The sequence below is a fragment of the Melanotaenia boesemani genome, chromosome 3 (genome assembly GCF_017639745.1).
Source record: "Melanotaenia boesemani isolate fMelBoe1 chromosome 3, fMelBoe1.pri, whole genome shotgun sequence".
NCBI lineage: Eukaryota > Metazoa > Chordata > Actinopteri > Atheriniformes > Melanotaeniidae > Melanotaenia > Melanotaenia boesemani.
Genome location: NC_055684.1, coordinates 38411199 through 38438918, shown reverse-complemented (window position 1 = coordinate 38438918; position 27720 = coordinate 38411199). Strand labels below are relative to the sequence as shown.

Below are 27720 nucleotides of genomic sequence, written 5' to 3'. Positions count from 1 at the left end.
ATGGGAAACACTCCCAGAGCGGAGGGAGCCAGCTTGTGAAAGAGCGCGGGGGCTTCTGGGTAATGTAGTTGTTTGTTTTTGCATACCGCATCAAAACTGTACGGCACGTTCCAAAAATGAACTACATGTACACCCGTACCCCTAGGTGATATGACCAGCGGTCGCTGATATTATGAGGGAGAGATTTAAAATGCTATTTATAAGCTGGCAGAGAAACAGTTTCATACAATTTATTGCGCTTAACAAGCATTATTATTATTATTGTTGTTGTTGTTGTTGTTGTTGTTGTTATTATTATTATTAAAGAATGTAATAAAATGTAATATAAATAATAATAATGTATTAATTATAAAGTACTTTATATTAGTAAAACAACAGGTCTCAAGTGCTACACAGTAAAAAAAAAAAAAAACACAGTGTTTGTTACCTTTTAATTACTGTTGCTTTTACATTACATTAAAGTGTCTTAATCGTAATTATTGTTTTGTGGTGTTTTTAACATTGCATATTATTACAATTTTTTTATTCAAATGTAAGGAACTGAAGATTCATTTTAATCTTTAAGCAGAGCATACAGGGCAACATGAAGTCTACACATAGTCTGAAGCTTGGCTTTTTTGTCTTCTAAAGGGGTAAAGTTGTTGAAGTAATCTCTCTGGGATATTAAATTGTCAGTGTAATTTTAAAGTATGTATAATGCGTTCTGAAAATATTTAGGAGCAAATATGATATCCTGCAGAAAAAACCTATTAATATGCATGTGTGACTTATGTACTCGGTATTATTAATCAAAACAAAACTTTATTTCCATCATCACAGTCAAGTATCTTGCAGTTAAGTCAGTTACAATTTGACTGTTGCTCATATGCAAGCACAGCCCACACATACTTAGACCACGGAAACTGTATAGGCACAGTAGGCTAAAGTGAGTGTGGAGCCATTGTAACTCCCTATGTAGCCCCAGATTATGGAAGAAAACTGTCTTTGGGGATCTCTTGGGCACACCAGTTTTTTAACTGTCTGAATGAGGAGGGAGTGAAAGCCAAGGTTGGTGGGAGAGCAACAGGATGAGGGTGAGGGGGGTGAACAGACAGGCAATTAGCTCTTTGCTTGCCTTTTCCTGTCTGAAGAGAAATTACCATGGCAATTTTCAACAAAACTTTGACATGTAAAACATCAAAGAATGCGTCTACAGCAAGAAAAAAAAAACTAGAATAAAGTTTCATAAGCTGCTATCTAAAAAGATGTGTGTAATAGGTTAAACTTAAAATACCAACAACTGGAAAGAAATAAATTATTTCCTACAGGGTTACACAGCACAGTGGCTAAAATTAAGAAGAGGTCATTTCGGAGAGATATTAAAAACACTGATAAAAATAAAAGATAGGGTCCATCCTCATCCAGATTAAATCGTTCATGTTCTGATGCCCTTCCCAAATATAAAAAGTGCATTTTGCTTGTGTCTGCGTTTGGTTGTAATATAAATCTTTCTGTCTGAGAAAGTCTCAATTACATTCCAATGAAACTAAAAGAGGGGCCCATGGCCCTCTGTTTGTGTCCCTTCCCCCACTAAACATGGTAAACTGGCCTCCCCCATCAGTAAGTGTGAGACACTTTATCCCAGCCTCCCTCCCCACTCGGCCCCCTCGCCACTTTGAAAGAACAAGAGATAACAGTTTGAAAGGACAGGAGATAGCCCCCTAATCATTAATGTATTCAGACTGGTTTACCTGTAAACAGCTAACAGCATGCAATTCTTTGCACCAACCGACTCCCTTCCCCCATCTTCTCAACACTGTGTAAATCCAGTGAATAATAATAATAAAAACAACAAGATTTCATGCATTTACTGAAAACTGCTACTTCAGATAATTTTAGAAACTTAATTCCTTATTAATTTTCTGTTTATTTAATCTTTGGTTGGTAAGCAAAAAGCATGTCATGTCCACTGTCATGCTGTGTGCCAGAATGGCTTGACCTTCTGTGATACTGATGTACAAGTATAATTTAGGCTTTTATTTATGTTTTAATAATAACTAGATATGTTGCTGTATTTTCTGTATTTGTGCTCAGCCTATCTTTGTGTGTGTGTGTCTGTTGTTCAAACCTTCTTTCTTCCTGTTTGAGTAGATTTTTCTAACGTCAATGCTGATTTTGTTCATTTAAAATAGTTTTTGCCTAAAGTTTACTAAAGCGTAGAAGAAATCATTATAATAAATAGAAATATGACTGGCTAAATTCTTGATTTTAGCGGGTGTGCACTGCCATCTTACACGTGACAAACAACTTGAAACTTGAAACTATCGTTATTATAATTATTGTAAGCAGTCTCAGAGAGCCGTGGGATTTATTTATTTAAAATAAAAATAAAAAAAAAAAACAGATAGATGCCAGATCTTAAAGAAATCCAGTCAAACACACAGTTCTCTAAATGAATAGTTTTTTTTTTTTTTAGGGGAAATGAGTTATTTGGGAGCTCTGCTCTGCGCGGTGAAGCTAGCGCGCGCCATCTCGAGGGCTTCTGCGCGCATCACCAGTCCCTCCACAGGTCTCACCTGCAGCCTGGACAACAAACGGTACAGTGAAAAATGACGAATGTGGTGGAAATATAGCAGTTTGTCTGGTGGTGTCTCAGGCCAAAGAGGCCGAAGCGTCGTTAGTGTGTTCGGTGTCTCTTCTTGAAGCTGCATTATGATACGACACTCTTGCAAATGAATAACTTTATGTCGTGAAAGAGATGGTTGAAATGCGCCCTTATAAAAAGTGTTTATATTAACCAATAGTTCAGTTTTGGCGGTTCATTTTATGTCATTACTGCGCACTTTTTGTTTAAAATGATTAGGAATTTAGCCGCGAGGAGAGTTTAGCTAAACCAGGAAACCCCAAACCTGGTTCTCAAGGTCCTGCAGGTTTGCTGTGTTTCCCCATCGCAACACAGTGACTCAGAAGCTCTGCACAAGTCTGCCAATTAGATACTGATCTGAGTCAGATGTGTTGCAGCAGGAGACTTCTAAAAACTGCAGGACGCTTGAGGACCAGGACTGAAGATCCCTGAGCACTCCTCATTCTCTCAGTAGTAGACTTTATACCCGAGGACCACCACTTTGTCAACTTTTTGGTAGTATAGGCCTGTTTTGGGACACTTATTTGAAGGAGTTTCTGCACAAAATGTTGTTTAATAACGAGTTTATTGTATAAATACACAAGGCATCTTTATTATTACATGATTTAATGAAAATGTACTACACCCCAGTTAAAATGCTGGTTTGTGACTGATCGAGATGCACCTCCCAGTCTGCAGCCAGTTGAGTCCCACAACTCAGTTTTGGCAAATGACCCGAGCAGCAAACGGTGATCACATCTAAGAGGCCAAAGCTAAATGAAAATATCTGTCTCATTATTTCCTGCTTCATGGATATCTCAGCCTGTTATGTTAGTACACAGCGACAGCGTTGATGACAGTCCGCACATTATTATCCATCTCCCATCAAGAGCTCATTCTTATAAACATTCCCTTCTGTGTTTTATCATGTTTAGACAAGAAATCTGTTGTTTATGAAGAGATTGTAAATTGACATCTTGGTTATGTATGTATATGTGTACTATGTTGTGATTATTGTTTTGACGCTTGCACTCCTTAGGAGTCAAATCTGACATATTACATAAAGATTCAACAGTAACTGAGCACCATTTTTTCAACCAACCCTCTTTAATGGCAACAACTTTCAGGAAATAATATTCTTCTTGCATAAATATCCTGCAAAATTTTACATTACTTGACTTTTCCTCCATTGCAGACAGTCTGAACCCTCAATATTTAATGTTTTTTCAATTAGTTGAATTTTATTTGTTAACATGCTTCAGTCTTTACATTTCAGACTAGCAACGATGGACTTCACCTCTGAAAAATTCATTATAAGCCATCTTCAACATTGATGCAATTTTCAAAAACGACGAGTTAAAACTGTGCAATGCTCACGTTACAGAAGCATGGCTGCAGGAGGAGATGTGGAGAATTTCACAGGAACAAATGTGACAAACTGTTGCAAATTTTAGGACATTCATCATCCATTTTCTAAACCGCTTTGTCCAATTCACGGTCACGGGAAGCTGGACTCTATCCCAGCAATCAACAGGTGAGAGGCAGGTACACCTGGACAGGTCGCCAGTCCATCGCAGGGCCAACACAGAAATACAAACAACCACTCACTCTCACTCCTAGGGAGAATTCAGAGTGACTTTGTCTTTGGACGGTGGGAGGAAGCCAGAGAACCTGGAGAAACCCACACATACACAGGGAGAACATGCGCGCTCCACACAGAAAGGCCGCTGTTCAACCCTCCCTCCAGCCGAGGCTCGAACCAGTAGCTTCTTGCTGGGAGGCTGTGGTGCTAACCACCACACCGAAGCTGTGAAACTGTAACAGCTGTTACAGCCATGAAATACAGAAATTTATGCACATGAACAAATATGAGACAAAATAAAATATCTTGGATTCATACTGTCTGCAATTAAATAACAATTAACAAGCTAAATGACAGTTGTAGAGAGTTACCATACCACATACCATACAGACACACCAGGATTAAAACTCATTCTTAGGTTTTTTAATTAAACACTCAGTAAGAAAAACTTTATTTATATAGCACCTTTCAAGATATTGATCACGAAACTAAAAGGCAGAAAAGGCTCTGTCGCCTTTAGTTTTCAGCCTCATACCTGGCACAACCAGCAGGCCCTGGTCACATGACCTTAGGGACCTGCTAGGGACATGCAGATGGGGCTTGATCATTCGGAGCCCTATAAGTGAGGACCAAGACCCTGAAGTGTCCTCTGGAGTAGATAGGGGGCCAATGGAGCCGGACAAGTAGCGGAGACATGAGACAACTTCATCAGAAGCCTGGCAGCAGCGTTCTGTACAATCTGCAGACGTAACGATGATGCTTTGTTTAGGCAGGCGAGTAATGAGTCTCTAACAAACAAAAGCATGAGTAACATTTCCAGCTCTGTTCCAGATAATTCTACTTAGCTTAGCAATATCTGGTAAATGATACAAACACAAGCCAACCAGAGGCTGAACATGATCCTCTAACGCGGGGATCACCAACTCCAGACTTCCTGAGCCTGCATCCTGCAGGTTTTTAATGTGTCCCTGCTGCACCTGGTTCAAACGAAATAGTTCAGCAGCAGCTTGTCATCAAGGTCTGCACCAGCATCTTCGCCACTGGAGGTCTTTCCTACCTGAGGCAATCAGACTTTATAACTCCTCCCACTTCAGCGGCAGCTTAAACTTAAAAACTTTAACAGCTTACTCTAAACAAGAACTGCAGTGTTTATCTGCATATACCAGTTCATATCTGTTCATAACCGTAACACGTGCAATAGTCTTTTTTGTTCTATTTTTTTCCCATAATCTGGCACATCTGATATTCGTCAGGATCAATAAAATTGTTTGTAGTATATATATATATATATATATATATATATATATATACTCATGGGACAGTTATCTTTTTAAAGAAATAAATTCGTGCACACAAATGTCTACTGCACATTTCAAAATTCTGCTTAATTATGACTGAAATGTGTTAGAATAAAAATTTCAATCAGTCCTGGATTTTCTTACATAATTTATTTTAACGAAGGGGCACTTAAACTAAAGCTGGATTTTTATAAAAATGGGAAGTACTGTGTATAATATATTGAAAACATGTTGCTGGAAATACAGTTGCATTATTCTCCATAATCAAAAGATCCAAGTGAAACTGACAGCCATTGTCTCTTATCTGGATCACATTGTGAACATGCAGTGAGACCAGTTCAAAGGCCACTGGGAGGTGAATCACATGGCTGTAAATTAGCCTGTATTTTTAGCTCCGTCAGGACTCAATGTTTACCCTTTGTTTTACTCATATAGAAGCTTCTTTATCTTCCCCATGATGGTTAGTTTAACTTGAGGCTGGGAGCTTGTGAAACTAATTCCTCCTTAGGAATACAGACTACTCTGCACATGACTGCTGACACCCCCTCACAGTTCCAACTACGCCTTCCTCTGCTGCAAATTCATGAAGCAGCAGCAGCATGTAGCCGTCACAGAAACGTGCCAGCAGCTGACGATTTTTATCCGAGCCTAGATTTTCTTGCTTTGACTGGTCTGTTGCAGCTTGCTTGTGCTACACAAAAGACAAGCAACCAGGAAATGCACAAGCCAATCATCAGCTGCCTTACATTTGGCCTGCACGTGGGGCCAGTCTCAGCCTGGCTTTTATCAGAACAGTGGAGTCAGACAGCTTGGAGAGTCGTGGCTGTGCTCTGAGCAGGGTGAGGGCTGAAAGGGCTGTCCTCCATGTTTTAATAAGCATTGACATATCACACAGAGTTTTTAACCATGCATCCACAGAGGTAAGCCTATTTTTGTCTTTTCACACATACTACGTTGCTGATAAGGCGGCAGCCACTGTGTCTGATCTGTACCTGACTAATAATACAGGTTTGTCTGACAGATTTGCTGTTGAGGGTAGGAATATGTGTCACCCCCACAGCACAGGAGAACCTAGCACTGCAGTACTGAAAACCTCCATCATGCTCCACTTAGTACAGTGCCATGGACCAAATGCAAGTTACTGTATACTGATTGTATAATGAACTAAATACCTGTTTTCTTTATTAAAGCTGAGAAGAAAGCAGTGTTTTACAGCTTTGCCTGGCCTGTGTTGTCAAGATGGCAGGCCCTGTGAGGGAACCAGGCAGGATGGGAGAAACAGGGAGCAGTGCGGAGAGGAGTCCCTAGAGGAATTAACAGATGGTAAACTGACAGCACAGCAAGTTTAATTTAGGCCTCAAACTGGAATGAGAGCAAGGCAGCTTATTCATTGTTTACCAGACTGACTATAAATCACATCACTGGCTTATTTTTCTGCATTTCTTCTAATTCACCTAAAATGTTGCTCTTTCTTGTTTTGGGGGAATTATAAGAAAAAGGGAAAGGAAAAGCACGTCTTTGAAGGGCCTAATCCTGTAAGCTGTTCAAGAGTTTCTTACATACCAATTATCAACACACGAAATGTGTTCCAGCAGCTTACTTATGGCAGGATTGGAGGAATTTGCAGAGGCTAATGGAGTCTGCCTCCCAGTGTTGTTCTCTGCTGCCGAGCGTCAGCCATTTTAGAAAGCTTCCCCTTTCTGTCCCTCTGCTCCAAACACAGCCTATCTGTATGTAAGAGAGAGGGAAAGGAGAAAGGAAGGACTTCCTCTGAAAAGGCTTTGCACATCAACCAGGTTAGATTGAATTCTGTTTTTGATCATAAATCACATAAAAATGTTGGGTCTAGTTGATTATTTCTGCAACTTTTAGTATATATTATTCTTTATTTTTATATTAAAATTCAGTATGTAATTAATGTTTGGAGTGGGTGGGGAGCTTTTATAATGAGTGGATGATTTCTGACAGATTATGTTGAATGTAAGGAAACAATGTCCTGTCTTTAATGACAAACATGTTGCTTGACTAGATTTCATGAGCAGTTTGCATCGACTGAAAGCGTAAATCCACCTCTCAGTGCTTTGGTTGTGGTTTCCTGTAATGCATTTAATCCCTTCAGGACAGTGGCCGTCAGTGGCCAAAATTCTTCCAAACACAGTGTTTCCCCTATCATTATATTAGGTATTAGGGGTGGTGCCCCCCGAAAACAGCAACCCCTCCCAAGAAGGTTAATTTGATCCTCTCCCACTTATATCGTATACGCTGATATCTGACCCCCCCACCCTGTCTTTTAAAGGCCCGTTTATGCTTGACGCAGAAGACGGAAACACAGATGGACGCACACTTTGTTCCGTCTCCTACGTCGTAATTTGATCTTTTTTCGGGGGCCTTGCAGATCTGTCGCTTGATACAGCAAAGGAAGCAATACCACTGGAGACTGCGGGGGGCAGTGTTGAGCAGGATAGCTGACATGCCACCATCAAAATGAACAAACCAGAGAAGAAAAGGAACAGGAAGAAGAAAAAATAGCAGAAGAACACAACAAGGACAACTGTAGACATGGTGGAGGCTTTTGAAGAAAGGCTGTGTGAGTGTGTTGGGAAAACACCTTCATGGCGGCGCTTTACCGCCACCAACTGGTGTCTGAAACTGACGTCAGTCGGATAAACGGAGGTTTATTTTTATTCTGATTGGACATTCGATTGGATCAGAAATGCTCAATGTGAACACAAATTATGGAAAAGAAAACAACAAAAAAACACGATTTGCCTTGTTTTAAAATTTTAGGTTAGGTTAGGTTTAGGTCTCATCCTTTATGGAAAAATCCAGAATCTTGTGATTATGTTGCTATTTAAATACTTTTCATGCTGCTAATATTGTCACACTTCCAAGCTGTTCCACTTTCAGCTGTTGGAGAAAACAGTCAAACTGAATGAAAATCACCTGTACTGGAAGCAAGACTCGCACAGACTTAAAATATCTACCAGATAAACTCGTGTAGATGATGTTTTGGCCTGTATTGCTCTCAGTTTTGTACATTTGTATGGCCAATTGCATGCACTCTTTTAAGATTTATACATCTAAAGTACTCCTGACATGAGTTGCTTATATTTTGGTTACTAGAGAAGCATAGTTTTTGCTCTCTGTTGTGCTCCTCATGCTCAGATTTCCAGGAGTTTATAGATTTAAAAGTATACAGTGGGATTACGAGCATTTGCCTTCCATGCAGTTTGCGAGGCCTGCGACATTTGCACGCCTGTCTTCATATCCAGAATTTGGACCGGTGCTGCACATCCGCGCACTGAGCCACATAATGAGCTGCATGTGCTCCTACAGCCGATTTGCATGGTGCTGTGTGTACGTGCTCTGTGTGCATGGGTGAGAGAGAGAGTGAGAGAGTGTGGCTTCAAAATGGACGTCACACATGCACAGAATGAGAGTGCAGCGAGGGAGGGAATCTGATCCTTTTCCTGTCAAGCCTGTAGGGCTGCATCTTACATGTCTGATAAAAAGCACACAGCCAGTTTATGGTGGTATGAGGTTTTAAGGGGAGCTAAGGACTTGATTTTGAGGAGTTTTGTAGCTAAAGCAACCATCAGTCCTCTCTGCATTGCAGCACTGTGGTTGAGGAAAGCGGGGAGAAGAGAGCCTGTGTTGTACGCTGAGCTGGGCACCCAATCACATACCTCTGTGTGGTGCCTGAACCAATCGGCAGCTTGCAGCTGAGGTTAAAGATTGACAATTGCAGAAGAGAACAGCAGGGAGAGAAGGCCTTCTGGGAAACCTGGACCCATCTTTTCCCTCATCCCCCAACGTTCTCAATAATTGATAAAGATAAAAGAATAAGCTGAAGAATCTGTATGTGAGAAAGGAAAAAGGTATGCTAGTATTTTCCTTGTCTGAGGCATGATTGTTATGGAAATGGTGGGTGTGGACAGGGATGTATCACTGGGTTTCCACAGGCTGCTTTAGTGGTTTTGTGGTATTTGACTTGTGAGGATGTGCTGTGTTGATTTTCTGTTTGTGCCTGTCGTGTTGTGTGTTTCTGTATTTCTTGTTCTGGACAGGAAAAAACGTTGCAGGGGTAAACTGTCCGAGGCTCTCCAGACGGTTTAGAGGAGGAGGCCAGCAGAGGCATTTCAATGCACTGCTCTTTGTATCTGCTACTGTGCTGTCGCTGTACGTCTTCCCATCCTTCTGTAGTGACAGAGGAGGCTGAAATGTGTTGGGGGGGGGGTTAGTGGACAAGATAGCAAACTGGAGGAGGCAGTGTTTTTGTTTTATAGGAATAAAAAGGATGCGTTTAAATGCTGCTTTCCTCAGGTGTGTGTGAAAAGAAAATGGATAAAACCTAAGTTTACTGAACAGTGTGACCATTGGATCTGCTGTGGCTTCAGAGAAAATGGGAACAACAACAATAGGATCGACATCAGGGCATCTGCAGAGCAAGGTGAATCATGCTAGAGTGATACTAAGAAAAACCTGTTCTGCAGATTGTGAATAAAGCTTGGTTGACAGCACACTAGGGCTCCTCCATCCAGCAGAACAAACACTGATTGTTCATGTCATTATGATAATCTCTATGTTTATAGGTCAGCTGATCAGTGTTCAAAAGATTTATCATTTGCTGGATGTCAGGCAGTTAAAAATGGAAGATTTGACTGTTTTGTGTCTTCACGTTGCCCGTTTATAAACCGGTGGGTCAGAAGAGAAAGATGCTTGCTATTTATAACCACACAATGACGCTACACAATGAGCCGCTGTTACTCAAATTTGCACTTTACTCTTCAACCCATACACATTTTGTCTGCCTGTGTGTAGTAACAGTATTTTCTGTCGTGGGGTCTTGAGAGCTGCAGAAGCTTTTATTTTTGTTAATTAGCATATTCAGTTCCAGTATCACAGAGTTAGCATTTAGCAGGATATTTTCTTTGAGTAATTTGTTGTCATGCAGTATAGTCTCATATGAATTTATTTAAAAATGATTATGTTTACTGTGACAGTGAAACCTGCATGTTTTTGTACTGTTGATGTTAAATCTTTTAAGCTTCTTGTTTTTGTACAGAATTTATTGTTGGGAGATAGTTGTTGATATAGACTGCCTAATATTTTGTTGGACCTTTAGCTTTGATTACGTCATAAATTTTCTGTGCCATCCACTGCACAAAGCCTTCTCCAGCACATGCCAAAGATTCTCCATGGGGATCAGGCCTGGACTCCGTGGTGGCCGATCCATGTGTGAACATGATGTCCCCTGTTCCCTGAACCACTCTTTCACAATCTGAGCCCCATGAATCCTGGCACTGTGCCGTCAGGGAAGATGGAAAAACCTGCTCATTCAGTATATTCAGGTATCAGCTGACCTGATTCTCTGGACACATAATGTTGGTGAACCCAGACTTGAACATAGTTCTGAACCTAGACCTGAACCTGGACCTGACCAACTGCAGCAACTCCAGATCATAGACTGCCCCCACAGGCTTGTACAGCAGTACTAGGCATGATGGCTGCATTCCTTCATCCTCTTCTCTTCTTACCCTGATGCTCCACCACTCTGGAACAGGGTCAATCTGGACTCATCAGACCACATGACCTTCTTCCATGGCTCCAGAGTCCAGTCTTTATGCTCCCTAGCAACCTGAAGCCTTTTTCTCCGGTTAGCCTCACTGGTTAGTGGTTTTCTTCTGGCTCCACAGCTGTTCAGTCCCTTGAGTTCCTTCACATTGTTCATGTGGAAACGTTCTAACTTTCACTATTAAACATGGTCCTGAGTTCTATTGCTGTTTTTCTTCCATCTGATTTCACCAAGCGTTTAACTGATTACCGATCTCCATCATTCAGGATGTTTTTATGACCACATTTCTTCCCGGAAGACGATGGTTCCCACCATTCTTCCAGTTTCTAATAATGTGTTGGACAGTTCTAAACCCAGTTCTAGTAGTTTCTGCTTCTCGTGAGATGTTTTCTCTGCGTGATGCCAACAATCTGACGCTTCTTAAACAGACTAACATCTTTCCCACGACCACAGGATGTGTTTTTCCACATGCTTGTTTAAGAAATGAGAAGCTGCTCATTGCATCACTAAGTTGCAGCTGAAACATTCTCATCCACACAGTAATTACCCAGTTAGCAAAAATAAAAAAAAGTTTGCCCCAAATTTGGCCTCAACTTACAGCTTTGACATTAAATGTGAGCGTAGCAGCCAAAACTCAGTCACATGACCACTACATGCGGCCCACGAAGAAACTGACATAAGTAAGGCTTCTTGCATTAGGAGCACTTTTGGCCCACAACATACTAGCCGTAATCCACGTCCAGGCCAACAACTGACATCTGCACCACATGTGGCCCACAGGAGACTTGCCATAATCCAAGCCAGGCTGGGAACTGACATCTGGTCTACTTCTGGCCCACATAACACTCGCCAGTGCTGCAACTGAGCCATAAATAGCTTGGATTTGGCCAAAACAGGTCTGCTATCTGGGAATCCAACAGGAGACTCTTACCTGTTCGCCTAGTTGAATCCAGGTGGTGATGTTTTGTAACACGTAATGCTAAAAATGTTTTTGGATATATGCATGTAACACAGTTTTCCCCAAAGATTGTTAATGTTCCTGTCCATCTAGCTCTAGACTAGACTAAGAGGGAGTCTATCATTGGAACCTTTCTTGTTTAGAGGACATGGTGGTAACATCCTCCGCTCTGCCCGCTGACATTTATCCCCACTGATGGGTATCAGGGCAACTAGCGACTAGTGGTCATGATTCTTTGCCTCTGCAGCCGTGTTTCCACCAACATTTTTAGTGGTTAAGAGAGAAATTGATGAAACAGCAACATTTTTAAACGGTTTCACTAAAACGTTTTTACCCTTTGCTGATGTTTTTTTAAAAACCGTAGCTTGGAAGAGTCTCTGTGCGTCAGAGCACCTGGAACTACCTGTTAAATGACATGGAACTAAACTGCATGATCAGCTGTTTCTGCTATCAGAAAATGAACAGAGCCAATGCAAACCTCCATATAGAGGTCATGTTTGTTTTTTGTTTATCAGTGTTTCTGAGGAAGAGGGAAAAGCACAGAAACAGGCTGTAACAGAAGAAATGGAGATCTCAACAAGATCTAAAGGTAAGAGCATACCATGCTGCAGCACGTCTTTGTAGAACCAGACCCGCCTCCCACTGAAAACCTGTAGCACAGGGGTGTTTAACTCCAGTCCTCAAGGCCCACTGTGCTGCAGACTCTTCATGTGTTCCTGCTTCAACACATCTAACTCAGATTCTGCAGAGCTGGTTGGAGTTCTATCAGGTGAGTTGCAGCATAGAAACATCTAACACCTGCAGGATAGTGGACCTTGAGGACCAGGGTTGAGGATCTTTGCTGTAACACATGAAAACACAAAGGACCACGAAGGAAGTCTGGAACCTTTTTAAGAGCTCAGCTTTACACACTTCTGTAAACAGGGTTGGATAAAAAGTGTTTTACTGAAAACTTGTATACTGGCTTTATTTAACAGTCAGGAAGAGTTCAGGAAACGTCTGGCATGCCATTTCTGGCTGTTTTCTGGCTTTATAAAAGACCATCAGGTTGCTCTTGCAGGTTTGTGTTTACACTGATATTTGTTTGTCGTTTCAGACACGGGATCAACAGAGCGGATGGCCCAAAAACGAAAAATGCCCAGTCCTTCTCACTCATCCAATGGCCACTCCTCTGCTGAAATCTCACCTTCCCCAGTTAAAAAGAAGAAAAAGCCAGGTGCAGTTAGCAGCAGCAAAGACCAGGTATTCATCTTATTTAAATAAAATAAAAGTTATCAGTTTCTCTACGACTAGATCCAGGACTTTAATCAAATCAAATTCCTTTTTAAAGAGCACTTTTTTTATGCACAAAGCAACACAAAACGCTAAAATAAAAACTAATTCTGCATATTAAAAACAAAACTGAAAAGCCTTAACACACCAGAGTATATAACAGAAAATTAAAACACACCTCATAGTAATCTTTCACACACACACACATACAAACAAAGCGCATGTACACTCCCCCCACCCGCCCAGACCCCATTCTGTACAACCATGAACTCCAATCCTTAGTTACTGTCTGAACTGAAATAATAATAGTAATGAAAACATCTGGCTTGACGCTGCTGTGAGGAAACAGGATCTTGGGGATCCGGTCACACCGGAAGCCAGCCCACCCATGACCACAGAGGGTGCCGCCACAGGAACCACCCAGGTCAGGGCAGGCCGGGGTCTATACTACAGCCACAGGGCTGCAGTGCAGGACCCCAGGCCCCCAGACAAGGGCAGTCACCATGGCAACAACCCCACAGACAGAGCAGGCAGAGCTACCAGTGTGGAGGATCCTCTAGAACTGATCCTTTGGGGACCCCACATTAGATTTTATGGGTCTTTGAGGAGCATGTACTCATACTTACATAAAGCTGTCGATCTGTGAGATAAAAGGAAAATCAATCAGTAATTGAGAGGCCCACCAAACGTCTGAGTCTGTTTAATAAAATCTGATGATCTACTGTATCAAAGGCGGCGCTTAGATCCAGTTGAACCAGAAAAGAAAGTTTCCGTGCATCAAATTTAAACCCTTTAAAAAGGCATCTCGGTACTGCGGTTTGTCCTAAAACCACAGTTTTATTCAGACTTATTCAGGTCTGCTCTGCACAAAACAGATATATTTCTGGTTTAATTTAACTTCGTAATTGAGTTTATCGTCATAGAAACTGAAACTGGACACCAAACCTGGTCTGGAGTAGATATGCAGGAGGTTGCAGACCAGCACATATGAATGCAACCAACCAGTTAACATGGAAAGTAAAAAAATGGACATTTGTATTGATAGGATGAGCTTCTCTTTTAATACTTCTCTCTCAAGAACAAGACCACTAAATGTGGTTTAAGCAACTGCCTGGTCTTTAACTCGTATGATTGTCTGAATTTACTGAAGTTGGACTTTCAACAATGATGTGTCTCATGTTACTCATCTAAGGTTGCATGTACCTAGATTTAAGACGAGATTCTACTTTTTTTATATCCGGATATGTGAAACCTTTTTCTCCTCACATGACTGTATTCTGCTCTAGAGTGTTAGTTACGATCAACATTTCATTATTTGTCATAACTCTAAGGCCGGGGTGTCAAATGCTGCTGCATACAGCACTTTTTGACCTCAAGTGGGCCAGACTGGTAAAATAGTAACATAAAATACTTATAAATATGAAAAAACTACAATATAAAAATAATATTTTTTTCTCTTTTTTTTGTGTGAACAGGATTTACATTTACTGAACTATTATTTAGAAAAAATATTATAACAAACTTGAAATTTCTTGAGAAATGTGAGTGCAGTTTCAATAATATTACAAATTTCCATATTTATTTGTTCCTTTATTTATTAATTTAATATTTTATTATCTTTATGAAATAAATTAAAATAAATCAATCAAATTTTATTTATAAAGCAATTTTCATGTTCTTCACATAAACACATACACCTGACCATATTTATAATCTAAATATTAATGTTTATGAAGATCAAATATATATTTATATTTAAATTTAAATATATATTTAGATATAAATATATAATTTTAAACATTTAATGTTTTATTATTTGATAATATAAAATATTTTACAAATATAATAAATAGAATTTATATTTTTATTATATACATTTGTTGTTATTTATGTATTTATTTATTTTTTATTATTTACATTTCCACATATGTGCCATAATCCTGACCACCTGAACTGAGGCATCTCATCAGCAGTAGTCACATCTATTAAGTAAGAAATATAGAAAAATTAGAAGTTATCCCTCTGCCCTGGAAATGTTTTATATTAAACATAAAAAAATGAAACCTCGACTGGACAAATTAGGAATTACAGTTACTTTTATTAAAATATTACAGTTAATATTTTCTATGTTATTTTTCTATATTGACTGAATTCATCACTCGGGCCAGATTGGACACTCTGGCGTGCTGTTTTGGCCCCTGGGCCGTATGTTTGACACCCGTGCACTACGGTCTCTATTTGCTCTTGTTCATTCCACTGAGCATGAAAGCTGTTTTACAGGAACAAACTTCTTCCACATCCTGCACACGGTGCACACACCTGCCGGGTGTAACTGTGGCTGCAGAAAGTGAGGATTTTTGCATGTAGGCGTTTCGCTTTGTGTCTGCTTTCTTTATTTTACTAAAATAATATTACTGGTATGATACTGTTGAGGTATTGGTCATTTTTTTTAGACTTAAGCTCTAAAACCTGACATTTTTGGTAGTTAAAATAAGACCATGAAGCATTTTTTGTTTTTTATTTCCAGATTTGATTCAGTTTCAAACAACACAAGGATTTGTTTTCAGAAAGAAAAAGGGGGAATGATGTAACCCCCCCCCCTTTTTTAGCCCTATACCTACCTTTCAGGTAAAATTTGAAAATTGCATACCCATAATGAAATAAGTATTTCTCTGCAACCACAAGTTCGATTTGAATACTTTTGGAGTTACAGTAAAGGAAAAGATGTGTAAATATAAGTATATTTGTAACTGGTGAGGAGTAAATGAACATGGCACAGGGCACAAATGAAAAAGTTTCAGGCTTGCCTAAAAATCCCTGTCTTAAGGATAATGAAAATCCCTTTGGAATGATGTACCTGTAGCTCTAAATCTCCTTCAAAACTTTGTACAGTGAGTGAACATTATCTGATAAACTGAAGCAGAACAAAATTACAGAGGTTTTAGTAAAAACTGGTCTCCAGTATGGCCGTTTTGGCCCAGGTTGGCAAAGTGTGATAACATCAATGTTTCCCAGTTCGGGGACCTCAGGTTTTAAAAAGGTTAAAAGATAAATTAATTTAAAAATGCAGCATGTCAGAAAGACTTTAAAAAGTATGTGAACTTCAGTATCAGGGATAAAATGTAAAATATTATTAATATCAAATATTTTCATCACACTAAACAATGAACTGCTGTGTGTCTTTTATCTCTAATCTACGCCTTCAAAATGTGTAGAACTAATTTTACATCTTCTATGTTATGTTTCTGTGGAAATGACTAATAATAGCAACCTTTTACACTTTGCATTGGTTTTCTGTTCTTTGAGTACTTGAGTTGTAAGACTCACAAACAAGTGCAGCTACCCTCCAGTATTTTTGTGAAATAAAAAAAAACTCATATTTGTTCATTTTTGGCTTATCTTGTATCGACTTTATTTGCTTAATTTGTACTTAACAGTTCATAAATGCACATTAAGTAAATGATTCTGCATATCATGTTGACCTTTGTAGATTTTTTTATCTTAACTGGAGGCTGCTTAGTAACACGTGGAGCTCAGAGCAGTCTTTTTAGTAAATCTTTGGGTTGATGCTTTGCATGTCTGCTTGGCTTCTTTGCTCTGTGGCCTGACTTTGACCTTCCCCAACTTTGTGTTTCTTTTGCCTGCATTCCAGTCAGAACTAAGACATGGTCCCTTTTACTATGTGAAGCAGCCAGCACTCACCACAGACCCTGTTGATGTTGTACCGCAGGACGGCAGGAACGACTTTTACTGCTGGCTGTGCCACCGCGAGGGTCAGGTGCTCTGCTGTGAGCTCTGCCCCAGGGTGTACCACGCCAAGTGTCTCAAACTGCCGGCCGAGCCCGAGGGTGACTGGTTCTGTCCAGAATGTGAGGTACTACGTTGTAGTAGTGTTATAAGTCATGTTTACAACTTGTAGTCAAAGGTATGGAAGCCGAAAGCAGCCACGCTCAACTATTATTCTTTTTTTTAATCGTTATCTTGAGATAACGAGATGATTAAGGTGGAATCAAAGTTAGTGGTTACTGTGTTACACCTGATTTCATTGATCAAAACAGACACCATGACAGCTGGGGGAGGGGCTAAAGTCACAGTGTTTTCCTGTAATTCTCTGAATGATTAATGGTGAAACTTAATTATCAGACACATTGTAATTTCAGTCTTCGTCAGACTTGGTAGAAGTAAAATCGGATGTATTGATGAGTGATGCATGTTCCTCCATCTGACATCAGCTTGGCTGCAGTGGAGCATCCCAGTACAGAGCAGCTCTGTACTGGGATGCCGCTTGGACATGTAAAGGAGCTATTGCAGGTCCTTGATTCCTGCAGCAATTAGACTGGAAACCAGCACTGCTCCCAGCAGCCCAGTGCTTCTCAAAGTGGGGGTCTCAAAATAGTTTTAGGGGGTTAGCAGAAAAAAAAAAAAAAAAAAAGATAAGCTGACTGTAAAAAACAAAAAAAAATCTAATCAATTACAAGCTTTGTAATTAATTAATCTGGATTAATCACATTTTAATGGCATAACAATGTTTGCACCAGAAAGCAACTTTCTTTTTGTTTTTTTATTATTATTCTTTTATTTAAACGTAGGGGGAGGGGCAGAAGCTACTCATTGAGAAAAAGTAAATGTTCTTTCACATCAGTTTCCAAAAGTCTCCAGTAACACCAGAAAGTCTTGAGATTTGTGCGTCGCTTCACTAGATGGGTCTGAGGACCACACCAAAGTAGTTAAATTAGCAACACTGATCGAGCTTTGAGGTGTCAATTAATTTAATCAGTGTACCAGAAACCCCGCATTGACAAATGTTCCATATCGAATGCAAGCTAAATGCAAGCTATATATATATATTTAGGGATAGGCATTTTACTTGATTTTTGAAGTTGACTAGTCATGCCTAAACAATTAGTCGTTAGTCGTGATGTCATCATACAAATAAATAAGGTCTGCAAACCAGAAGCTGCTCCTGAAAAGTGTAATGTAGTGACGTTTTGGATGCCTGCCCTTCTTCAGACGTGTCTGGAGGTCCTTGTGGACCTGGGTCCTTATGCAGCAACCCTGCATTTCAATTTCAATCCACGAAAAAAGTTTATTTTCTTAAGATAAGGAGATAAATGTTATCATGGGAAAATGGTGTTAAAAACATGCAAGCACGGCCGCTCTCTGCTTCCCTACAGAGCTGTCGTAATGTTAGTTTAATGATGGAAGTGGACATAAATGACAGAGGTCGAGCGCTGACTTTTTCTTGGATGTCTTTCAGAAAATAACCGTTGCAGAGTGCATAGAGACACAGAGCAAAGCCATGATGATGCTAACTATAGACCAGCTTTCTTACCTACTAAAGTTTGCCTTGCAGAAGATGAAACAACCAGGTGTAAGTATCTTTTTTAGCCTCTGTCTTTCAGGGGTTTAAACCTGAAACATTATCGGAGCATTCATTGTTTCACAGACTGGGCGCTGGTTCTGTTTATTCTCTTTTTAATTTCTTGTTAAAGGCATGCATTCTTTTGCTGGATTGTCATGATTTTTAAATGGTCTATGCCACCAAAAGACGTTATATTCCTTTCAGCTGTGCCAGATCTGCACCTTAAAGTTCACCTTTCAGTTCAGCATGATGTGATATTAATTTGCATGTACAGATAATTTCCAATAACAGAACTAACAAGCACATTATTTGTATTACATTGGGCCTGTCATGGCTGGAAACCATGCAAAGAAACATGCTAGCTGGTGGTGAGGATACAGCTGCCCCTCTCACTCTCTTTCAGGATCATCCCCGCTTGTCATCTCGCCCCCCCCATGCAGCTTCCACGCAGAGAAAGACTTTTAATTGGGTAATCAATTACATCACTAACAAGACCGCGACATGATTTCCTTCTTCACTGGTTTTTCCTCCTTTTGTCTGAAGCAGCTTTTAGAGCTTTTAGTAGTGTGCTGATGGCATGTTGGTGTGCTTTGGAGGCGATTGTGTACTAGGTTCAAGCTTTAGAGTGTGTTAACCTTCACTCTCTTCTCTCTTGCCTGCATTTTATAGACCGAACCCTTCCAGAAACCAGTGTCTCTTGAGCAGCATCCTGATTATGCAGAGTACATTTTTCATCCCATGGATCTCTGCACACTTGAGAAGGTAAATTAGAAGCTCCATGGCCAAAAATAACACTTAAACTAATCTAAAATCAGCATATTGTCACTTATATGTCACATTTTTTGGAATGTAGTATTCCAGTTAAGAATAGTTTGAATGATTTCTAAATAATCAGTTTCTTCATTTATTCATTTCTTACTAAATATGGTGTTGCACAAAAAATATAGAAAAGTTAAAAAGTTGTTCGGCGTCTTTTCCTTTTGCACTACAGAACATCAAAAAGAAAATGTACGGCTGCACAGAGGCCTTTCTGGCTGATGTTAAATGGATTTTGCACAACTGTATTATATACAATGGAGGTATGTTGTGGCTTAATATAGATAAAAGATTAACATCTGCTTTTGGAGATTAAAAACACTTATCGCATTTCCAGAAAAGTTATTTTTAAAATGTATTAAAATCTTAAACTGTGTATTTTCAGTAATTTAAATCTATAAAAACTGTAAATAGTTCTTTGAACCTGGTTTAGCAGACACAAGAAATAATTTTCAGAGTCACTGTATTCTGAAAGTGTAAACAAATTTAAAATTTGTTGCCAGGAACACACTGAAAAAGATGTTTACTGTACATCACCCTTCCTCTGAATTCCCCATGATACGTTTTGTTGCAGTCCTACAAGAAAAATGTGTTTATAAATGAGGGTGTTTCTGAATGTAAATGACCATGAACGGGCACACACAGCTGGTCTGGGAACATCTGGGATTTATCAACATGTTTGATAAATCCAGATGTTTTGTCATGCACAGTGATGCAGAATGAACTGTGCTGAAATAACATTTTATCTCCCAAGAAAATTAGTCAGGTTGATAGTAGTATACATGTCTCTGAAGTTCCAGTTTCCAGTATCACACATGTGTAAGTCATGCCATGAAAACTGATGCACCCCCATGGCATCAAGGTCACTGACTTATGCATCTTTTGCACAGAACATCGTGGATGGACTTTCTCATCTTCAGGCTTTTAAACGCACGGTGCTACATGGACTCACGCCCGCTGTCTTTCTGGCCATGAGCTCATGTCCAGAAAACGTGACGGTGTTTCTGTGCAGAGCTGAATACAGCTTCATCCTTGTATTATACAGTTTCAGATCACAGTACTGAATGCAGCAGCTGACTGTGTGGAGGGAAAATTGTACTCCAAGGTCCCCCTGAGCCTTGTGGACACTGATCATGGTGGCGCGACGGTTTCTTATGCAGAGCTACTTGAGGGCTCATACGCATCCAACACCGGTGTCAGTCCTTGGTTGGAAAATTGTTTTCTTTTCTCTTAGATTGGTGAATGCCAGTCTCTCGTAACTTAAAAAGATGTGTCTGCTAGCGCTACTTTCATAGGTAAACACCCAAAAAATGCCCATAAAATGTTGTGGCTCGTGTAAACAGACAGAACTGAGACGGACCAGGAAAAAGAAACAGAATGCCAAAAGAATGAATGAAAACAAAAAGTAATTTCACATTTTTAAAGCAAAAGCTTGGTTATAAATAACGACACGTGACATTCGGACCATATAAAAACAGTTTTATGTACAATTGTGTCTTTAATTCTAAACTTGGACAGCAGCCTGCTACCATAAATGTGACATAGCAGACACTTTTATCCAAAGTGACATTAGGGTTAAGGTCTTGCCTAAGGACCCAACTGGAGGGTGTTATTGTTTGTCTCCTTGGGGATTTGAATCCTGGTCTCTCACCCAGGAGACTGATACTCTACCAGTTGAGCTAACCAGCTCTAAACATGGTCGGATGCACATGCTCATGGCGTTAAGGCCAAAGGGGGACGTTATACAACTGGATAAATTTTCATTAAAAGCCTACTGCACCTTCTACTGTTTGTGAAGCACATTTGCTCCTGCTGTGGCATCCTTTCTCCGATGGAGTGAGTGGTGTATGTGATGAAATGAAACCTCCAGGTGAGTCATTCAGTGGTGATATTAACCAGGAGGTCAGGGCTTAACTTTGGTTCTAATTTTGCATTGAAAAAAATCTTTTCGGAACTTATTAATAATTCTCGAACAGGATTTGGCACAAATGGTGAGCCACAACCTACGCATGCTTGCAAAGGCTACGTTTTTGGGTTTTATACCCAATTCTGACACCCTTACCTTCTATAAACTTTTTACCTGCTGGCATCAAATTTTAAATCTGGGCATATTTTCTAAACACAATGATGATTCTCAGGACATTGAAAATTATTTCTTTGTACTTGCATCTCTTTAATGAAGGTTCAAGCAATAAATTGCAGTTTCTGTTGCGTCTTAGAAAATTTTCCAGTTTTTAAAAATTTCCAGATGGCAGTAATTAGATTTACTGTAAATAAACAGTAACATGTGTACTTATTACAGGCAATCACAAACTCACGGCTACAGCTAAAGTGATTGTAAAAATCTGTGAACATGAGGTAAGCGTTTAGTTTACTGCTTTTTTTTTTTATCATTACTGATAACTATTAAACTTATTCTATATCACTGAATTCTTTTTTCAGATGAATGAGATTGAAGTTTGTCCTGAGTGTTATTTGTCTGCTTGCCAAAAGAGAGACAACTGGTTCTGTGAGCCTTGTGTAAGAAAGTTCAGTTACCTGAAGTTTCAGCTCTTTAATAAGTATTATTTAAACACAGATCACTTGACTACAACTCCGTAGTTCCAGTGTTTTACTGTATGTCTGCAGAGCAACCCCCACCCTCTAGTGTGGGCCAAGCTGAAAGGATTTCCATTCTGGCCAGCTAAAGCTCTACGGGACAAAGACGGACAGGTGGACGCTCGCTTCTTTGGTCAGCACGACAGGTATCAGCCATTTATGCTTCAGTTACTTGGACTTTAAGGTGCATTTCAGGGTTTGTTATGAAAATGATGGATTTGTGTTGCTAATCTTCCTCCCTCAGGGCTTGGGTTCCTTTAAACAACTGCTACCTCATGTCCAAAGAGATCCCTTTCTCTGTGAAGAAGACCAAAAGCATCTTCAACAGCGCCATGCAAGAGATGGAGGTCTATGTGGAGAACATGAAAAAGAAGATCGGAGTGTTTAATTATGCCCCCTTCAGGACACCCTACACTCCAGACAATAACTTCCAGATGCTTCTTGATCCATCTGACTCCACATCCACTCCCATCAAACCTGAGAAACAGGAGAAGATCAAGTTGAGCTTTGATATGACTGCATCGCCAAAGATCTCCTTGACCAGGACCATGCTGTCTGGAGCCGGGGTGGCAGCAGGGCGCCGGCCTGCTCTCGGTGACATGCCTCGCTCCCCCATGAGCACCAACTCCTCAGTCCACACAGGTTCTGATGGGGAACAGGAACCAGCAGAAAAGTCCCAGGCAAAAGCAGCAAACAGCCAGTACAGCACAGGAGAGGAGTCCATGGACTGTACAGGTAGTCAATGTGGAGTCTTTTACAACCAAACTTCCCATGAGGCATAGTTTCCCTGCTGAAACCTGGCTTGGCTCTTTGTAGATGAGTATTTAAAAGTGATAACTGGGGCAAAATACAGCTACAAATCTCAAACTGTAGTAAATGAATTGTCTGGTGAGACACAAATGCACCAAATGGAAAAGACTTGGACATACAGTAGTTTCTGGACAAATACTTTGCTCCTTTCCCATTTGGCCCCTGACTTGGAAAAAAGTCCTAATTCTGCCACCCGATGGACTATAATTAATTTGTAGACAAAAGGAAGTGATTATTAGATCATGTAAGTTTGCCTTTAGAAGAAAAGTTAGAATTATTGAAAATACTCGACACACTTTAAATGTCCTCTTCTCTATTTAGAGCCTTTTTTATTATTAAATCTTAAGGACTTTGAAATTCAGAGTCAAATTAACCCCTTAAAGTTCTTAAATTTTCAGGTTTTATGGATAAAAGTCTTGTTGTGAAGCAGCTTTTTTACTGGACTACTTTTACTGGACCCTGATGTAACAGCATCATCTGCTGCTGGAGTACAGTGTGGCTTCAAAGATAAATAGAATTTACGACTGGTCAGAAATGAATTTTTACTGAATCTACGCTTATGATTGTAGCCTGGATGGTATACATGACTCACATCTCAAGAAAATCTTTGCTTTCCGATGGTGTATAGCATGTGTAGGTTCTTGGAAGGTAGACTGAATAAAGTGCATATTAATCTGTCATGTCTGCTACCAACAGGGTGAAGTTCATTTATGTGTCCAATCAGAATAAACCTTCATTCAGTCTTAGATGCTCTTCTTCAACCTGTTTTAGCAGGCACTTCCCTGGACAGCCCCAAACCACAGCAATGTCAAGCTCTGGGCATCACCAAGCAGGAGAGAGCACCACAGACAGGAGGCATTCTCAATCTTAATCTAGGTGAATCTCTCATGGCTTTGGAATAGATCATGTATAATGAGCCTAAGTGTGTTAAACCTGCTGCATCTCCAGGAGATTGGATCTCTCTTTTTTTCCCGATATAAACCAATCCTTGGTTCTTGCATGCTTTCAGATCGAAGTAAAGCAGAAATGGACCTGAAGGAGCTGAGTGAGTCGGTTCAGCAGAAACAAGGAGCTGCACATGTCCTCACCTCCCCAAAAAGACAGATTAAGAGTCGATTCCAGCTGAACTTGGACAAAACTATTGAGAGTTGCAAGGCACAGCTGGGTTAGTACTGATGCCATGGATGTATCTGTGTAGTGTCTTAAATGAGTATCGCTTAATTACATTTATTTAGCAATTTTGGGCCTTTTTAAACTTTTCTTTGACAGCTGCATCATGGTGTGATGGTCTATTTTCTTTTGCTTTGCAGGTATTAATGAGATCTCTGTAGATGTCTACAAAGGTGTGGAACACAGCGACTCAGAGGACTCAGACAAATCTGACTCCAGTGAGAGTGAATATGCCAGTGATGAGGAGCAAAAGACCAAGGATGGCCAAGACACAGCGCCAGATACAGAGCTCCAGAAGGAGCCAAGCAAAACTGAAGCGAAAGAACAAACTTCCTCAAGCCAAGAGGAGGATGATAAAGCTGATCTGCCTGTGTCAAAAGACTCCGCAGCAGACGATTCCAACACAACACCGCCTGATGCTCCAACTAAGGAGAAAATAAGCACTGATTTGGAAAAGGAGACCCCAGAGGAGACCAAACCGCCACCAGAATCACCAATTCCCAGAGAAAAGCCTCAGGTGAAGCAAGAGACAAAGCAGACTGCACCCGTAGAGGACTCTGACTCGGAGAGGGAACTGGTTATTGATCTTGGAGAGGAACAGGGTGGCAAAGAGAGGAAGAGGAGCAGAAAAGACAGTAACACTGTTAAAGAGTCAACTGATGGTAAATCTGAAGGTGAGCATTATGGTTTCCCACCAGCTGCTTTGTACAATCAAAAACAAGGAGATAATGTCAAGTGCTTTCTTTTGTAGGTAAAGCTCCGACTATGTCAACATTAACGCCAACAAACAGCACAGCGCCCTCTGGTGTCTCCACACAGTCCCCTATATCCGTTCCCGTCACCGTGGTCTCCTTTACTGCTCCCTCTCCTGCAACAATCAGCCTCGCGACCATGTCCAGTGCCACCATAACGCCACCGTCTTCCTCCTCAGCCTCTGCAACACCGGCTTTAAAGAAACAGCGCCCTCTGCTGCCCAGAGAAGCCATGCCGGTGGTTCAGAGGGCTGTTGTGTGGAATCCCACGGCCAAGTTTCAGACCTCCTCTCAAAAGTGGCACATGCAGAAGGTGCAGCGGCAGCAGCAGACGCAGCAACCTGTGGCAGCCAATCACACGCAGGCATCGTCTCCCAAGCAAGGCCAGACTCAAGCAGCTGGAAATGGCTCCTCTTCAGCACAGCAGTCTTCACAAAGCACACGCTATCAGACCAGACAGGCTGTTAAGGGTCAGTCAAATGTTTTTGGTCACACATTTTGCTGTAGCCATCTGAGCCCTCGCGGAGCCGGAGGTTTTCTGGTACTGGCCTTTTAGCTGTCCCCAGAGTTCATAAGTTCCATCGTTATGGGCCCCGCCTGTGGAACAGCTTGAGGCCCTCAGGGCTGCAGAGACTTTTTCTCTTTAAAAAGCGGCTCAAGACTTTTTTAGCTTAGCTTTTGACTCATTTTATCATATTTAGTCATTTATTTTCAAACTAATTTGTTCTTAATTAATTATTTATTCAGTTTAATTACTACTTATTTATTTGGCTACAGTTTTTTAATCTATTTTACCCTGGGCCCATGTCTGCTCTGATCTGGGCTGTTTCTGTGGCGATGACCTCTGTGGTCATGGGTGGGGTGGCTTGTGATGTGGATGGATCCTTAAGGATCCCTGAGATATAGTGTCCTGACCTGGTTTATTGGTACCAATAATGTGTGTGTGTGTGTGTGTGTGTGTGTGTGTGTGTGTGTGTGTGTGTGTGTGTGTGTGTGTGTGTGTGTGAAACACAGAAAAAGTGTGATTGTGTGTATGTGTTTGTGTCGTAAATTGTTCTGTAATAAACTTGAATGTGGGATGGCTTGTTGTGTTTTTAACTTTGTGCTACTTGTATGAAAAGTGATTTGATTTGATCTGAGTGTTTGATAATAATGTTACTGGTGTTCTTGATTCTAGCTGTGCAACAAAAAGACACTCCACTCAGCACATCCATGTCGGCTGTCACTCTGGTATCCAGCAGTCCAGCTTCTGTTGCCGTGATGGCAGCATCTGGTCTGGGCACAGCTGCAACAGCATCGCCAGTAGCAACAGATCTGTATATCCCCACGGGCTCAGCAGATGTGGCTGCAGACATTGCCAAGTACACAAATAAAGTTAGTATATTTTTCTTTTTTATTGACTTTTTCCTTGCGGTGTACCTAATCCCCAGAAAATAGCCCTTATTGTTAATTTCCATACAGTGAGACAGACTAACATACTTTATATGTAAATAATTGTCTCCTTTCTAGATAATGGATGCAATCAAAGGTACAATGAATGAAATCTACAATGACCTCTCTAAGAGTACTTCAGGGAATACAATTGCTGAGGTAGGTGTGAACTCTTGGCACCTTAGAATATGAATTCTAGATCATAACTGTGTCTTTGTGTGTGATTCTTATGCCAACCAGTTTGTCTTACAGATTAAACGATTGAGAATTGAAATAGAAAAGTTACAGTGGTTGCATCAACAGGAGTTGGCAGAAATGAAACACAATCTTGGTGAGAACTTCGTTGATCAGCTTCTATCATTTACTGTTTTTTTCCCCAAAATATGCAATATCATCTTTATGTTTTTATCTCCTTTGTTCTGCAACGTCAGAGCTGACGATGGCCGAGATGAGGCAGAGTCTGGAGCAGGAGAGGGAGAGGCTGGTGAATGAGATGAAGAAACAAATGGAGCTGGAGAAGCAGCAGGCTGTGGATGAGACCAAGAAGAAGCAGTGGTGTGCTAACTGCAGGAAAGAGGCCATCTTTTACTGCTGCTGGAACACCAGCTACTGCGATTACCCCTGCCAGCAGGCCCACTGGCCAGAACACATGAAGTCCTGCACTCAGTCAGGTAACATGTGCCAGGATCAACACGTCTGAATAAAAATTATATGTACAAAAACACCACTATAAATACATTCATCATCCACATTTCTGGTGACATTTAATACATTTTTCTTTTCCAAACTTTTCTTCAATCTATAGCCACAGCCCCACAACAAGAACCTGAGTCTGAACCAACAGCAGACCTCCCAAACAAAGGTTCAGGGCAGATAAACAGTGGCCCAAACTCAGTCAGAGACACGCCAGCCTCTGCACCACCAGACAAAGACTGCGACATAGAAAAGAGCACCGACAGTGTTGCTGTAACTTTGACATAATCCAGTCGATTGCACTTGAAAATGTAAATGTAGATTGTATGTATATTTTTTTTAATGATGACATATTTATGTTCATTGTTTTGTTAAAGAACCTGTTCCAAATGAACAAGTCAGATTATTTTTACTTCATTTTCCATTTGCCATTCAGGGCTCACATGCTGCATGGTGGTGTAATTGAGAGGGCTGATTTGATAAAGCGGTAGCTGCATTTATATTCACTACTTTGCTGGTCAGTACAGAGTTATCAGTATAAAGAACCTATTAGCATGTGCAGGTATCACAAATCCCACACATAGCTCAGTGGAAAACAGTTATACAGTTTAAGATTTAAATAATTTAACCCATGTTAATGGGCCCTTTTATTTCTGGATTAGAAATGTTGACAGACATGTCTGTAAATGACTTATTTTCTATTCTTTGTTAATTTATTTGTTATTCTAATGTTGCCTGATGTATACTGCAAAGAAAATTATAAATACATTTTAAACAAGCTGGCTCTGTGGTTATACTGGA

At 40.4% G+C, this 27720-nt stretch overlaps 1 protein-coding gene across 17 annotated transcripts; it reads left to right on the top strand.

The window, feature by feature from the left end:
• The first annotated feature begins 1 nt into the window (after position 1).
• On the top strand, positions 2-27697 carry zmynd8 (zinc finger, MYND-type containing 8). Of its 17 annotated transcripts, none has more exons than XM_041981565.1 (23): positions 2-59; positions 6673-6805; positions 7206-7278; positions 12531-12604; positions 13112-13257; positions 16940-17161; positions 18545-18658; positions 19053-19118; positions 19319-19411; positions 19641-19728; positions 21768-21823; positions 21908-21985; positions 22094-22209; positions 22308-22798; positions 23645-23749; positions 23883-24038; positions 24184-24717; positions 24795-25265; positions 25973-26169; positions 26305-26385; positions 26479-26557; positions 26658-26897; positions 27032-27697. In XM_041981565.1, the coding sequence occupies exons 4-23, from the start codon at positions 12580-12582 to the stop codon at positions 27205-27207; spliced, it is 3534 nt and encodes a 1177-aa protein (XP_041837499.1). In that variant the 5' UTR covers positions 2-59; positions 6673-6805; positions 7206-7278; positions 12531-12579; the 3' UTR covers positions 27208-27697. The 17 variants fall into 17 exon arrangements, with proteins under 17 accessions (XP_041837499.1, XP_041837500.1, XP_041837489.1 ...); XM_041981566.1 differs by lacking the exon at positions 2-59 and adding an exon at positions 2492-2576; XM_041981560.1 differs by lacking the exon at positions 2-59 and adding an exon at positions 6122-6402.
• The last annotated feature ends 23 nt before the right edge of the window (positions 27698-27720 follow it).